The 17,118-nt window shown below is 33.2% G+C and overlaps 1 protein-coding gene across 3 annotated transcripts; it reads right to left on the reverse strand.

The window, feature by feature from the left end:
- Positions 1-10,210: 10,210 nt before the first annotated feature.
- LOC129889043 (transcription factor TCP2-like) lies at positions 10,211-16,230 on the reverse strand. Of its 3 annotated transcripts, XR_008766778.1 has the most exons (4): positions 15,222-15,417; positions 13,309-15,017; positions 11,124-11,271; positions 10,211-10,385 (listed from the first exon to the last, which is right to left on the reverse strand). XR_008766778.1 is itself a non-coding variant. In XM_055964153.1 (3 exons), the coding sequence occupies exon 2, from the start codon at positions 14,565-14,567 to the stop codon at positions 13,320-13,322; it is 1,248 nt and encodes a 415-aa protein (XP_055820128.1). In that variant the 5' UTR covers positions 14,568-15,017; positions 16,035-16,230; the 3' UTR covers positions 10,211-10,385; positions 13,309-13,319. The 3 variants fall into 3 exon arrangements, 2 of the variants coding, with proteins under 2 accessions (XP_055820128.1, XP_055820127.1); XM_055964153.1 differs by lacking the exons at positions 11,124-11,271; positions 15,222-15,417 and adding an exon at positions 16,035-16,230; XM_055964152.1 differs by lacking the exon at positions 11,124-11,271 and having other exon boundaries at positions 15,222-15,416.
- Positions 16,231-17,118: the final 888 nt, after the last annotated feature.

Consider the following 17,118-nt stretch of genomic DNA (forward strand, 5'->3'; position numbering starts at 1 on the left):
TGGATAAGGGAAAAAGATGGGGGTCTCGCACCAATGGTGTGACGGACATTGGTTCGAGTACTGATGTTATAAAGGGAAAGTTTATTACTATAGAATGAAGGATTGTAATCTAAGAATGCCAAAGCATATGGGCATTAGCTGATGTATTACTGATTTGGTTTTTTGTGTGATTGTGTTTATTAATTAAACTCGTATAATTATGATAGTTGAGGTAATTATATGTTATAATGATAATTGATTTATTAGATGCATCATCATTCCATATGTTGTTGATATTATATTGTGCGCATACATTGACATGAGATTGAGTATGAGTAAAGGTCTGACACTAAAGATCATCCGTGAGAGATTATTTTATGGTTATAAGTTGGACACTTGGAGATCATCCGTGTTGGGTATGGTTTGATTTTATGACAGTGCGTTAAGATCGTCCGCACAGACACGTGGAGATCGTCCGTGTCGGTATATGGACCTCGTGAGTCCCCTATGGGTCACAAACTCTAGAAGCACATTCTGAGAAGTATTATGTATATATGGTTGTGAAGTTACTTGGAATTTGAGGCATATCATCTCATGGTGTTGTATTGCATCTATCTTCTTCTTTTTACTTGATTAGGTGTTAATTATTTTGTGACATTTGATTACCTCTATTTTGGTGAGACTTGATTGATAAGTATAATGTAGAATTACAAAATTTGAGAATGAATTTTATATATACTCATGTCACTACTTCTTCATTGTCGGTCAATGAGACATATTGGGTACATGTGGTTTCGTACTCATACTACACTTGTTGCACTCTTTTGTGGTGCTGATTCGATTCTGAATACGAGCGCAGCTCATAAAACTTTTTGAGTCAGAATTTGGGTTATCTTGGAGTTGTGGTGAGCTGCTTGGCTGTTCTGCGGCCCACACTTCCCCCTATCTTTCATTTATTCTATTATTTTAGTATTCAGGCAGGATATTTATTACCTCTAAACTGGTCATTTTATTTTCATATTTAAATCCTATTTTAGAAGATCTTGTCCTTATGACTCCAAATCTTGGGTGGTATTTTAACTTTCCGCAACTCATACTTATGAAAGACTTAGTGTTTGGAATATTCTACTTGTCGCTTGTCTTCTTGCTTACTTTATTTTATTTAAATTGATAAAATGTTTGGGTTGGTTTACCTATTGGTTGGGAACATAGGTGTCCGGTGGGGTGGTTTGAAGTAGTGAGATGGCATTGATTGGCCCATATTTGGTAGTTGATGCAATGGAGAAAGTAAGGCTCATAAGAGAAAGATTGGAAATGGCTCAAAGTCGTCAAAAGTCCTATTCGGACACTAGGAGGACAGAGCTTGAATTTGATGTAGATGATATGGTGTATTTAAAGATTTCACCTATGAAAGGGGTAATGCGGTTTGGTAAAAAAGGAAAGTTGAGCCTTAGATATATAGGACCATATAGGATATTGAGGCGCATTGGAAAAGTAGCATATGAGTTAGACTTTCCACTTGAGTTGGCTTTGGTTCATCCGGTATTTTATGTGTCAATGTTGAAGAAGTTTGTAGGTGATCCAAATTCTATTATGCCAATAGAGAATGTAAGTATTGAAGAGAATTTATCTTATGAGGATGTCCCGATTGAGATTTTAGACCGAAAAGTGAAGAGGTTAAGAAATAAAGACGTTGCATCCGTCAAAGTGTTATGGAAGAATCAACAAGTAGAGATTGCTATGTGGGAAGCAGACTCTTTCCTTTCACTCGAGCCTATAGGTACTAAGTTGTTCATGATCAAATCGATTAAACTTCTACGTTTCAGTTCCATATGTCATTCATATGCATGCATGATTCATGAAAATGATTTTTTTTCTTAAGGACTATGTTTTATGTTAAGTATGAAGTTTACATGTTCTATGCATTTTTCGAAGTTCACTCATATTCATGTTGGGTTGCTAGTCATTTTTCCATGTCCTTCCTATATTAGTTGAATCTCATTCGAGGACGAATGTTCCCAAGGGGGAGATATTGTAACACCTCAAAAATTTCTATGCCAAGACCCAAACCATTCTTCAAAGGTGTATAGGCTTGAACTCATAGAATTCTAATTTTACATACGAGCTAGATTTTTTAAGTGTATTAGATGTGTTTTAGGGTCATAAAGGAACTCTAACACCAAGCCAAGTCTAAAGAATTTCCATCGGCTAAGTTTTTGTACAAGTCAAGAATAGGGTCAACTTCAAACACTCATATCTCCTATTATATAAGGAATTAGGTGTTTCATGCTTTTCAAATTAAAGGTCTTTTAGTCTTCTTTCCAACACCACCAAGTTTGCTTCGTTCCGAGTTCAGAGTCAAAAGTTATGATCATTTTACCAAAGACTACCGCTGCAGGAGTTTATGGTCTTGGCGCGACACGCCAGTAGAGCACCCGAAACTAGATGTAGTAGTTTGGCCTTTGACGCGGTGTGCCACTATAGCGCTAGCAGGGTTTTGGGTTCATTTTTCATATTTTATTTGATGAATGGCACTTTAGACATTTTCCTAATTGGTAGTTAATAAACCTACACATTTTTAGGAAATAATTCAACTCTATAAATTGACCTAAACCTCTAACTCTATTCATTCTTCTACAATTCACCTACTCAAATATTTCTCTCTCTACAAAAGACTCTCAAGGGCTTCATTGAAGACTTCAAGTAAATTCACTCAAGCTCTCCATCAAAACTCTCAAGTTCTTCCAAACTATTTGGTGTTCTCACTTAAGGTATATGGGTATTGATTCATGGATCCTTTCATACATGAAGCCCAATCAATTTCTCAAGGTTTTCTATCAAATTAAAGTATGGTATTTTATGGGTTTTATGATTTCTATTCCTATTGCATGAATTATGATTCATAGTATGATCATGAGTCTATTTTGATATAAATTGATGGTTATTGTATTGAATTGAAGAGTATTCCCATGAATTTTCCTATTTTGATCTCTAGGGTTCATGATGTAAATTATGAGTATTTTGAATTATACTTCCAAAGGATATTATCTATATGAACTATGTATGGGCTGATATAAAGTTTATGATCATGCATGTTTTCAAGTCAATTACATGAATTTCAAAGTCAATTGATTATGCAATTGAGTTCTACTTTAAGTTCAAAGTATGAATTTCATGCAAGTTATGAAGTAAGGTGACTTAGGGCCCTATGTGGTGACCTAAGGCCTAAAAGGTGACTTAGTGCCCTATGTGGTGACCTAAGGCCTAAAAGGTGACTTAGGTCCCTATGTGGTGACCTAAGGTTTAACGATATGAATTGTGCAAATATGATTGTAATGATGAAAAGACAATTCTCACATTACAAGTATGTTATGAAAATGAGTTACTCCATAATTTCAAACCTATGATCATGACTATGATATATGTAATTATGATTTCTATGCTATGCATGTATTCCATGGGATTTGACTTAGCACCGAGTGGACTTGAGGTGGGGGCTCTACCAAAAGTCTTAGTAGAAGCCTCATGTCCCATAAATTACGTGCCACCGTTGGTTGCCTTCATGTCCTAGCTATTGGATCCACAATAGTGTATGTATGACCCACCTAGCGGGGTAGAGTCTACCTTGTAAGTAGATTCTCTTTTTTCTTCATTGTATGGGGAGTCAATGAGATTCCATGTTATAGCTCACATGATCTTATTGTCGGTTATGGTCCCTATACCACGTATGTATGATCTCTTATGTATGCTATGATTTTAAATTATGCTTTTTAAATGCTTTGGTCAATATAATTTTCTCATGACTTTACTTATCTCATCTTATCATTTATTTTATTTGACCATTGCATTCCATGATTTACGTTGCATGTCACGCCCTCATATTTAGTACATTCCAACGTACTAATGCATACTTTTTGCCTATATTTTCTCATAATGTAGGGGTTGAGGTTGAATATCATACTCATCTACATGGCTAGTTAAGCTTTCCTATCCAACGGTCTTTGTGGTGAGTCCTCATTTATCGGGGACTAGTTATTGAGTTAGTTATTATTTTTAAAGACTTTTTCTATGTTTCATATTGAGGGTGAGCTAGGGACATGTCTTATCCCCCACCCATATTCATGTGCAGAGGCATCTAGTTGGACAAATGTTTCGAATCTATGTTGTCATGTGACATTTTTAAATTTCTATTCATAGTTTATACTCTTTTATGATGTTTCCTCTTTTGCTTTACCTTATGTATGCTTATGATATGTACAAAAGGCTTGGTTAGAGCCCTTCGGAGTTTTGATCTCTGTGTTACAACTAGGCCTAGGTCATATCGTGACATTAAAACTACAAGATAATGTATTGTTCATACACAAAATCGATAAGAGAATTAAATAAATGAGAAAACTAATGAGGAAATCTCCCTTCCGCATTATACTTGCTCAAAAGTGATCAACAACACCCTCTAAAGTCGTCCAAGGATTGTATATATAGTTGTCAAAAATAACACATAATTCTTTGTAACGACCTGTCTCCATCGTTATGGATAGGCCAATGGAGAAGGAATTTGGGCCAGAAAATTTCAAGAAGTAACGTCGGAAAAATTTAGCCTAGGTCAGACTCAGATGAATTCTGAGTCATATGAGGTCTAGGGTATCCTGGTGAATGGTGGAAGATTGAATTTCTAATTTGATTGGGTAAGCTGATAGCCAAGATGATACGGAGCATTTACGGCTTTGCAGAATCGCATTCGGGCGAGTAACACTCCCGAAATTGAACTTGGTGTGAAGGGTATATTTTAATACGCCTTTGAAAGGGGGTGTGTTGTGAAATGGGGGATTGTAGCTCAAACTCCAAGCTCACTTTTTTCTCATATTCCGCCAGAGTGGGATTATTCCTGCTAGAGCGGGGTCGTCAGAGTGGGACAGTTGCGACTTAAGTCAAGAAAAAAATCCCAGAAATGGTCTTTTTCTACAAAAAAAGTTTTTAGAACGACAGGAGGCGACCTAGGGCGATTTGCATCAATTTTCCACGAATTTCCACGCTTAAGGTATTTTACTCCCTAAACTCATCTTTTGATTCCTAGAACCTAGAAACTATGATTGGTAATCATTGAGGGAGGGTTTGAATTGAAAACTAATGGTAAAAAATAGCCCTAGGGTGAGTTTAGGATCATGGGTTTTGGCCTTGGGTAAGAGTTGAGTTATAATTCTCGTGAATTAGGCTACTTTATTGATCTTTGTGTACATGTAATTTATTTTTAGACCAAGAACTAGCGGAAAAGACCTGGAAAGGGAAAGCTCTTGCACTCTAGAGTTGTTGAAGCTTGAATTCGAGGTAGGTGATAGTTCTGTTTCCCGTATGTGTTTCATATACTTGTTAAATGGATTCATGATTTACATATGTGTATATGAATAGGGGAATATGCTAGATTATATGTAAAATGATCACTTGTTGGCCTGTTTTATGATGAACATATTCTTGGTGATATAATGATGAATAATGACTGAAATTGTGGTTGTTTGTATGTTAGGATCGGGTGTCACGTTCCGACACATAAATTGAATCGAATTTCACGTTTTGATACACATTTGGATCGGGTGTCACATTCCGACATAAATCTTGGATCGGGTGTCACGTTCTGACATAAATTAAGTGTTTGCAGGTTCTAAGAGGGGACCCTTATGTGAAGTTATATGAATTGAGGTTATTGAACTGTTATCTTGCTGACTATTTTGTTGAGTATTGAATCGAATGGAAACGGTTAACTTATTCTGTATATATGTGCTTATTGTGTTGGGTTTACTTATCTATGATCCTCTTGCTGGCTAACTGCGTGATCCTACCAGTAAACTGTTGATTTTGTGTACTGATACTACACTTGTTCTGTCTTTGTTGAGTACAGGGCATATTCAACCGGCTGTGGAGAGACCTCGCCTAGAGGAATAGTGATTTTGTTTGAGTCCAAAGGTGAGCTATTCTGTCATGTTGTCGTGGACGTCCCCTCATTTATCTTAGTCCTTCGTCCGGGACTTAGATATTCAAATACTGTTTTATTCGTTAATGACTTTCTTGTGGGAATTGCATTCCCTTTTCTAGACTTGTTTAGTTTTAGAGTTTTGGTACAATAACTTTCAGTTCCTAGGAGTAAATTTTGCGTGCATGTTGAGTTTGATTTCTAGATTGTTTTCTAAATTTATTGGAACTCAGTATTTTCTTTGGTTTAAACATGCTTTCGTATGTTTAAATTGTATATATCTCATAAATGTCGTTAACTTGGGCGGTAAGAATGGTTCTCCCACCTGAGGGCTAATGTGGGTGTCAGTCATGGCGAATCAAGGTCGTGACATCCTTGTTGGGCTTATATTAGAATTAAACAAAATTTTGCATCTTCTGAAGTTTTTGGCCTTGGCGCAATGCGCTGACATGGTGGCGCGGCGCGCTAAGCAGTGCGTTAGCCTGGTCATTTTTCATCTTTTAAAGATTGGGCTTTGGTGCAATGCGCCGGACAATGCCTCAATCAGGTTGTTGCAATGCGCCAATCACAGCTCCATCTCCACTTTGTCCGAAATCTTCCCAATTTCACTCCTAAGTTTTGATATTGCGTCATTTAGCTCATTTTGGATGTTTTTCTCCACTCTTTTATTTGGAAATGCATCTAATAACATATTTTAGCTTATTATCAAGAATATTACGAATATGCATTTAAACACATATTTATAAACAATTATCGCTCCCAAAATAAAGTAAAATACGGATAAAAAGTGACAAAACGGACGTACAAATGTGCCCAGATCAGTGCACATTCATAATAAGTACTGAAATAATGTGCTTTTGTATTGAAATAACTGCTGCAATTTTATCTAAAATTTAATTTTCATCATTATCTTTTAAATTATACAATATTGCATGAATAGAGTAGAGTTAAATGAGTTTGATTAGTTAAATAAATTATTATTAAAAAAAATTAATATGACATGACATGTCAATGAAGAAAAAGTTGAGACTTCTAAAATGTTTAGTATATTTTGAAGAAAATAATAATAGTTAGAATGATTTTTGTAGTGCAAAATAACAAAACTAATTTTATATGCGATTCCCAAAATATGAATAACCATTTAGAAATCATCAAAAACTCCCATCATTTTATTCGTGTGATTTAATAATGAGTTTGATCAATTTGAAGAAAAAAACAATAAACAAGAGTATCAGTTTTAGGAAATACTACCTCCGTTTTAATATTTTTCTTATATTTTTTTTAGTTTGTTTCAAAAAGAATAAAAAAAAAATTAATGATTTTTTAATTTCAATTTTTTACATGATATATTCAAGATCACAAAATTAGCTGACATTTTGATATATTTTACGTATCTTTAATTTTAGACTATAAGGTTCAAAAATATTTTTTAATTTATAAAATTTCATGTCAAATTAAAATAAATAAATAAATAAAAAACAGAGAGAACAATATATACCACTAGACAATGCCTATCTAAGGCAATGGTTGTGTAAAAGAACTTTTACATTCGGCAAATGGTCAAATATATCTTTGTACTATTAAAAATAGTTTAAATATATTCCTCATTATATTTTCAATTCGAATATACCTTTTTTATTATATTTTCCATTCAAATATACCCCTCCCATTATACTTTGGCATAAATTTATTCTTAATTTTAATAGAAAAATACGTAAAAAAAAACTCAAAATTAAATATCACATTTTCAATTTTAAATATATCCTAGATCTTCATTTGTTTTTGTTTTTATTTTTCTCAAAAGTTATTTATTTTTTAAAATTAAAAAAGGTGATAAATTGTTGAAGGCTTTTCTTAATACTTTAAATTTATCCTAGATATTTTCTTTATATTTTTTAATCTCTGCCTTTTTTCTTTCAATACTATTAAAAAATGTAATTATTGATATTGTGGAGCAAAATTCGATACCATCTCTCAAATAAAATATACATGTATTGGTTTTAAAAGTCTCTAAGCAACATGTGCACTTGATTATGAATGAAATTATCATAAAAATAAAGGAAGAAAAATCATAGCACAGATGTGAAATCAATAAAAAAGAATTAGAGCCATCAACCCCCCCCCCCCCCCTCTTTTGGTTTTATTGTTTCGATTATTATATTCTAGTAGGAAAAAAAATAAAATTGTTGAACATTTTTTCTTGCATATTTCACTTTTTTAAATTTTAAAAAATAAATGTTTTTTGAGAAAAAACAAAAACAAATAAAGATATAGGATATATTTAAAATTAAAAATGAGTTATTTAATTTTGAGTTTTTTTTATGTGTTTTGCTCCGTTAAATTAAGGATAAATTTATGTCAAAGTGTAATGAAAGGAAATATTTGAACCGAAAATATAATGAAAAGGGTATTTTTGAACTGAAAATATAACGAAAAAGATATATTTAAACCGAAAATATAACGAGAGATACATTTAAACTATTTCTAATAATATAAGTGTATATTTGACCCTTTGCCTTTTTACATTTATCATGAAAAGAATTTCTTACAATATTAATATAAATAAGTTAAATCCATACAAAGAAGCCCCTTTTGAGCCAAAGAACTGCATAACAGAATGAATTAGGGTGTCTATTGGTCGGTTTGGTTTATCAATTTTTGGTTTCTAAATACACTAAATTGATAATCAAATCAATAAGATATTTTTTTATCGATTTTCAGTTTATTAATTTTTTGTCTTTAATGGTTCGATTTTTTATTTATCCAATATAAAAAACTTTTAAAACAAATATACAAATTCGAAAGCCGCCGTCGTAGCAAATTACAAACCATTACCGCTGAACCTAAAGTGGCAAAGCCTAAAAGGTAAATATTAATATACTAAATACTAAATAGTATTATATAGTGATTATCTGATTATAAATTTATATTAATATTTTTTATTTGATATTTGTGTATGAGTAAAAAAACTAAAAATTAAATTAGTAAATTATTATAGTCTTAATGAGTTATCGATTTATCCAATAATCCAATATTATAAAATCAATATCGAACCGATAACCCAATAATTATTTTTCTAAAATCATTAAATAACCGTTAACACAATAATCCAATAGCAATAAGCCAATAACATTTTTTTCGGTTCGTTTTATCAGTTGGTTTGACAATAATCTTAGAAGATGTATGCTGCGGAAATGAGGATGCTGAGATGGATGTGTGGACACACTAGGAGTGATAAGATCAGGAATGAGGTTATTCGGGAGAAGGTGGGAGTGACATCCGTGGTCGACAAGACGAGAGAAGCGATACTAAAATGGTTTGGGCATGTGCAGAGGAGGGGTGTCGACGCCCAAGTTAGGAAGTGCAAGCGGTTGGATTTGGGGACTATGCGGGAAGGGTAGGGGTAGACCAAAAAAGTATTGGAGAGAGGTGATTAGATAAGATATGGCGGTACTCCATATCACCGAGGACATGACCTTAGATAGAAAAAAGTAGAGGTCGCGGATTAGGGTAGACGGCTAGTAGGAATAGAATGGTGTCTTATCATGTGTCGGTTTAGGGCGGTCGTAGATCTGGGCGTGCCTTTATAATTGTGTTGTTGTTGCCTTTAATTATTGCAGTACTTTGCCATTGTTTTTGTTCTTGTCTTGTAAATTTTGCATTGCATTTTATTTTTATTTCTATTTCTCTTTTTTCTTTTTTTTTTCTTTTTTTTTTCTTTTTTTTTTCTTTCTTTCTTTATGCTATATATATTGTTTTTTTTTCACTCGTATTTGAAACTGCGACTTTCGAGCCGCCGATGGTCATTCGAAAACAGCATATCTATCTCTATGAGGTAGTAATAAAATCTACGTACATCCTACCCTCCCCAGACCCCACTTGTGAAATTCCATTGAGTATATTGTTGTTGTTATTATTGTTTATTGATCGATTTAATTTTCGCACACCCGTAGAATGAACTCCATGTCAATCAGGGGCTACTCATTTTTTTTAAGGGATTTATATAGTTAATATTCGAGTACCAAAATAATAACCAGTAAATATATATTTTTATGTATAATATATAATAAAACATATTTTATACATAATTAATGTAAATGATTTATATATTGATTAGCGACTCTAATTATTTTATAATTATTTTTAGCCGAACGACTAAATGTGTTAAAAATAGAAGTAAATAAATAACTATTGATGATCATGGACAACACAACTAGATGCGACGGATTTCAAGTTGGGCAAAATCCAGCATCTAACATGATATCCTCCTCAAGCAAAGGTATGCACAATTTAGTGCAGAATCATATAATTCAAATGAGGATCAATTCTTAAATACACACTTATATCTCACATAAAAAAATAAACACACACACACAGAGGTTTTGAGATGAATAATGCATGCTTCCTTTGGGACTTAGAGGCTGCTTCCATCTTCAATTGCCTGAATCAATTATATATGGTTGACAAATTAAAGCCTAATCAGGTTGATTAGCAGTAAAAAAAAGGTTTTGAGAAACAAAAGTGAATAATATGTAAACTAACTTCTACTCATTACGAATATAAATATGAATTTTAACAATGATGCACAGGAAATTAGTTTTGAGATGCCTACTTCACAATATAACAACATATCTTGTGTAATTTCACAAATAAAATCTGAAAAATCCGGTGTATACATAGACCTTAGCCCTACCTAGAAAGCTATTACTGGAGCCATGAGATGTGTTAGAACAATATGCCTCTGAACGGTTTAGTTAAGTAATGACAAAAATTTCATTGACTAAACAATATCTCAATTAGGCAAAAAAGATGTATAACGAGGTAAGACAACCTTGGCATACATAGTCTAAAAAAACATGATATTAGCTGTTTGGAGGGAAAAACCCTTAACAAAATTATTCCCGCTATCTCAATTTTATGTGACACTTCTTTTCCTAATCAGTAAATGAATGACATATTTCTATATTTAGTAACGATATAATTTTCAAAATATCAATTTCACCCTTAATAAGATGATTTAAAGCTACACAATCATTCATGACTTACTTTAAACTACAAGTTTTCAAAATTTTACTTTTTTTCTTCAACTTTATATTATATCAAATTAGATCACATAAATTGAGATGAAAGAAAACAATATGTTAAGCAATAATATTGGTCAGTGTCGTTAAAGGCTCACTTAAAGCCTGCTTAAGCCGTGGCACCTAGGAAATAAAGTTGTCTGCTATGCATCTCATTACTCTATCCTTCTCCATTTAGCATTAATAGTCATGATGCCACCAAAACAAAGAGAATCAGGTCTTTGGACCTTGCAGGTTCACGATAAACTGAACAACGGTTCAAATAAAAAGCTCAAATTAGCTGGTGTTAGCATATTTAATATTATAGAATTAAAAGATATTTTTGTACATTTTACATATTTTTAGTTTAAGATTATAAGATTTAAAAATATTTTTTTACTTTCTTAAACTACATATCAAGTCAAAATCAGATAAACAAATTAAAATAAAGCGAGTAGTAAAGAAAGTTATATATCACACAGGACTTGATCAAAAGCACTTAAATACCTAGACGACAGTGGTAATAGACACACTAGATGGTCACAGTTACTGTTCAAGTGCCTTTTCCTTACCTACTAAACATTAACCCATATGCAGCGTGAATCAAATTAGTCGAACTTCGCTTAACTTTCAGTTATGACCATCAATTACAGGTATTACGAAACCAAAAAAATAAGTTTTTGCATGACTCTGTAGAAGAGTATTGCATCGTGGTTATATATTAACTGATAACTGATATGCAGCGTTATTTTATGACATTATTAAAATGTTTCACTACTTATCTAGAATTACGATAATAGCTATCTCGCCTATATTTTCCGCCCTTTTATAAAAAGCAAGAGAAACCAATGTAGAGACTTTCTTTTGCCTTAATAATGTAAATCATATTTTATATGAAACATGCAATTGTATGTTGTAATTACTTATTTGAACTTTTCAAGTTGAAGTAACTTTAATTGAAAATTTTAATCATCATAATAATAATAATTACGCCTTATTTTCAAATAGGCGAGTTCATATATCTTTTCTGGGGGGTACATTTGGTACGAAATATGTACTCAACTAATTATGTGTCATAAATTTCTCTTCCGTTCCTTTTGAATTCAATCAAATATCATCGTATAAAAATAACGGCCTATTTACATCCACAAAATAAAAGTAATGTCTGCAAACATTTTATCCTCAGATAACTTTGCTTATGGAACTACACCAGGGTTGTGCCATCCTATAAAAATAATGTGAATATGAATGTTCTGAGTTATTTCGAGAATTTCATCCCAGCTAGCTATATCAGAGAGAATTTCATCACTATATACCTATTTTACCCATATTATTAAATATTAATTATTAATTATTTTCTATTCATTTTCCAGTGAATAAGATGTGTTATAATAATAAGAGGTGATATGATCAATTTATCAATATATTTATTAGTTCTTAAAGAATATATCAAGTCAAATATAGATAAGTAAAAATTTACCAATCAACATGGATTGTGGTGCAGGGATTAATCCACCCTTAATCAGAGGTCTCAGATTCAAACATTAGGTATAAAGAAAATTAAATTGGGAGTTTCACCGTCGAATCGGCCCTATAATGCACTATCCGAATTTAGTCAGTGATTCAATACAGATTTCCGACACCGAAAAAAAAAAGTAAACATTGACCAAGGGAGTATTCTCTTGTCTGAAAAGGGCTGCCATTAATTTATCTTGTATTACTACATTATATAGGGTCAGAGTGTAGGTTTTGTTTGACCTAGCTAAGCAACAGCAAGACCTCAAAATTCAGAGCTACCAACCCTAATAAAGTGCTCTCAAAAGCAAGAGGGAGAGCGCCGTTTAACTGACTAAATATGTTGCCTATTTATGTCCTTAAATGTGACTTATGACATCCTGGTGGGACACCAAATCAATAAGTAGGGATTAAAAAAATTTAAAAAGGAGCATCTATGTAGTCTTGTCTAAAACCTTCACCATTGTTAAAGTGCCCTTTCATTCCAGCTATTAACACCTGTCTATGGCTACAAACATGCTAAGCAAGAAGGAAACCAAACAAAGAGACAACCCAGCCGATCCCCATTCCCAGGAAACCGTGCAGCAATTATCATAAAACAAATAAACACATGCCCCAATACTCTTTTAAGTACTTAACTTTTTATGAAACCAAGATATCTATAAACCATTTTTCATGTTACTAAAACACATTAATCTAAAAATAATAATAAAAATGGAGTCTTTTTTGGAAGGTTAAAGATGGGTTTTATGTAAAATGATAATATGAGTTCAAGAATCGGAAATTTACCAGCGATGGAGTTAGTTCTTTCCTTTTCCTTTCTGATTTGAATGCCTACTACTGTCATGGCCGTGGTCATAGCCATTACCATAGAAGAGGTGTAAACGAGCATCGTATTCAGTTGTGGAGCCAAGATATAAATTTTGTGATCCGTCTGTAGGAGAAAACCTCTGGAAGTGAGGCAATGTAGACGGCGAAGAGGAAGAATTGGACTGAAGGGTCCCCCTATTGAAACCAGATGAAGTAATGCTGAAGTTCAAATTGTACTCGTTATTTGTATTGCAATTACTTCCCCCATTGGAGGTCACAACCGGGACTAGGTTGTCACTGCCGAATGGGAAATGCTGCAGCTCAGGCCGATGATCAGCGGTAATACTAAACATTGGTGAAGATACCGGTCTTAATGGCTGTAGAGGATTTCCCAAATAAATTTGGCCAGAGAAACCAGTAGAGTTGTCGATTCCTGAGGTAAAATACTCCAAGGGATTTGTAGACCATTGCCTCGGCGTGTTTTGGTGAATGGAACCATTAGGACTTGTGTTACTCTTGTTGTTATCGCTCATACCTCCTCTCAATAGCTCGGTAAAAGAAGAGCTAGGGTGTATATTCTGGTGATGAGCAACAACACAAGACTTGTTTTCTTTCTCTTTTTCCTTCTCTGTGGCCCTTTCCCTTGCTCGTTCCCGTGCCTTGAGCCGACTATCAGATCTGGAAAGTGACAATCCAGAACCTTTGCTCGTCTCAGAATTACTACAACAAGGTGGTGGTTGTTGTTGCTGCTGGTTGTAATTTAGATCATCATCCATTTCAACATCAGCTGAATCAAAACCCGGCTCAGTTCCAACACTTGACCTTTTCTCATCGCTGAGCTGCAGTGTATCTGGAAATGCCTCTAGAGGTGGAAGCTCAGCGATTGAAGGAGCGGCTGCTTTTAGCAACCACTCCACAACCTTGCTCGGCTGATCACAGCCGAGACGATCTTGCAAATCGTAAAACTGTATTGCAGTATTGACAGAAAGGCGAACACGTCTGTCTCTTAATCCCTTTGAAGTCAATACTTTACTATGTCTGTCTTTCCCTCCAGATGCACGAGGAACTCTAACAATTCTTGATGAAGGCCATCCATAAAGTTTTCCCATCCCACCCAAGTAAGTACTCTTTTTGACTTCTCCTGCGTCGTCTGCATCATATTGGTGGTACTGCGCATCCTCCTTGTTGCTCATTCTTGGAAACTTGCACTCATCAGTTTGAATCTCCTCCATCTCCATACAACCACTTTCATACCTTTCTCAAACAAATTCTCAAAATCAAGAAAACCCCAAGCTTTGGAAGTTCATTTCTTGATCTCAAGAAGTAGCACTGCTAAGAGAAACCACAAAAAGGGTGTTTTTCTATGTGGATTTGGGAGTTGAATTAGGGTTCATAGATGGAGTTGTTGGACTTGGTGGAGTGTATGTAGACATGGGTTTTAGATGTTCTATTGCATTGATCATGATTACACACTACTTTGGCTTTTATAATGGTATATAATAGTGGCTACACACATATAAATTTATGTGTAAAAAAGGCGTTTTTTGCGGTTTGATATATCACGTTCAGCTACAGATAGGGCTTTGTTCAAATGTCAGAAGTCGAAGGAAAGAAGGCTTCTTTTTGCGGTGCTAACAAAACAAAGACCTGTGTATTTGTTCAGAACTCAGCACCACAGCCCTCTTACACTGTAGGAAAACAGTCAAAAACGATAGCCACAAAAAAATCAGAAGCACCCAAATAACAAGTACTACTAATTTTTTACTTTAAAAATGACAAAAAAAAAACATGAAAAATGAAGAAGCATCAGATGCTTTTATCTTGAACACTTTAAATTAGCTTTTCCAACATATCATTAAATCTGATGAAAAATTTATTATTATTATTTCTACCTTTTAAAAGAAGGCCTTCCTTTGAGCTGAAACTTGTAGCTTTCTAGAGGGCTTCAAGATTTAAGGATTGATGAGGAAAAGCTATAACAAAGAGGAGTAGCTATTTCCTAATCTAAGAAGAAAGAAGTCTATGGAGGGTGAGTGGAGAGCCTTTTTCTTTGTGTAATTAAAGATGTGCTGACCCAAACAAATTGCAAAAGAGGGAAGATAAACTACACAACAAACAGAAAAAAATAAAAATAAAGAAAGAATGACAATTTAGTTAAATAATAAACAATGTCCAGTGGGACTTTTAAGTTCTTTTTTTTACTATATATATGTATATAGTAATTAAATGCTCTTGTTTTCATGTTTGTGTCTGTAAACAACAACACTATATTTTATTTACCATTTTGTTGTCTCTTGAGTGGATGCAGATAAACAACAAAATGCAAATCCACAACTGTTGGATCTGAGAGTTTTGTGCTCTTTTAAAGGCTTTGCTACTCAGTAGATCAGCTACTGGTTTCACATAAAATCAAATTATGGCAGTGGAGAAAAACAAAAAATTTCAAGAAAACAATTATTACTGTTTCATCTTGAACCCAATCAAAAAGTTTCTTTGAGCTATAATTCACAAAAATTACATTTGCAAGAGTCAAAAAGGTACAATTTTGATACCAAAAAATGTGAAATTTTACCTGTAAAAGAGATCAAATTATAGATTTAAGGTTAATGAAAACAAATGAAAAAGGAATTCTTGTAGAAGAAAATGCAGAAAAGGCGAACAAGAAGAAGAAGAAGAAGCTAAGTTCAAAGTTCAAAGAATATTACCAGAATTTCCTGTAACTCTGCTTCCTTATACCACAACTTTGAAAACTCCAAAGTCATATGTTTTCTTTACATAAGAAAAAAAATAGAAGAAGATAATTTATGTTAAAAAATAAGCTCACAAGATTTGTAGTAACTATCTTCAAGCCTCATTGTTAGACCTTAAAAAGATTTTTGAAAAAAGTTAGAAGTCCCTCATGAATTCTTTTGGTGAAAATGGGAAATCTTTCTGTTCCTTTTTCTATTTTTCAAAAATTTTGGGGTGGTAATTCAAATAATATTTAATTTTTTTAAAAGAAAAAATGTGCTGAAAGAGAGAGAGCACATAAATAGCCCATTTTTCTAATTTTCACTTCTCTCTTTTAATGCCATGCCAAGATATTTTTTTTCCCTTTTTGCTGCCCTCTAAAATTTTCTAGTACCTTTGATTAAAAATAATTTTATTTCATTTTTAATTAAATTTAGTTAAAAACAAAATTTCTGATAATATTCCTTTCATTATATGATTTTATTTTGTGTGACCTTGTTAGGCTAAGCATAAAACGTATAGTAGTATATTTAAAAAAATAAAGACTTCTGAAGTTTTGAGGCTTAGTATTAAAAATGTCACAATATTAATGTGATTAGAAAATTTTAAAACTTGTCACAATTTTAAAACATGTCAGAATATTGTAATATATCCAATCTATTTTAATCGAAATGTATTTCAATTTCATATGTTTAACACCATTTGAATACTTATCGTTTTTAGAGAAGAAGATTGTTGCAGTATTAGTAAAATAAAGTTTTAGTGACTTGAAAATACGGTCGACTAGTCCAAGTCTTGAAATAAAGTTCTGCAATCAATTTGCCTGAACTATGGCCTCAAAGCATGCCACAAACTTAGCTTCCATAATGAATGCAAATATAACAGACTGCTTCGCACTCTTCCATGATATTGCTCCTCCAACTAACAGGAACAAATATTCAAATATAGATTTTCTTGTATCCACACAATAGCATAATCTGAATCTAAATATCCAATCACGTCAAGATGATTACATCTTCTGTAAGTGAGCGTATGATCTTTTGTTCCTTGTAAGTATCG

The sequence above is a fragment of the Solanum dulcamara genome, chromosome 5 (genome assembly GCF_947179165.1).
Source record: "Solanum dulcamara chromosome 5, daSolDulc1.2, whole genome shotgun sequence".
In the NCBI taxonomy this organism is placed as follows: domain Eukaryota; kingdom Viridiplantae; phylum Streptophyta; class Magnoliopsida; order Solanales; family Solanaceae; genus Solanum; species Solanum dulcamara.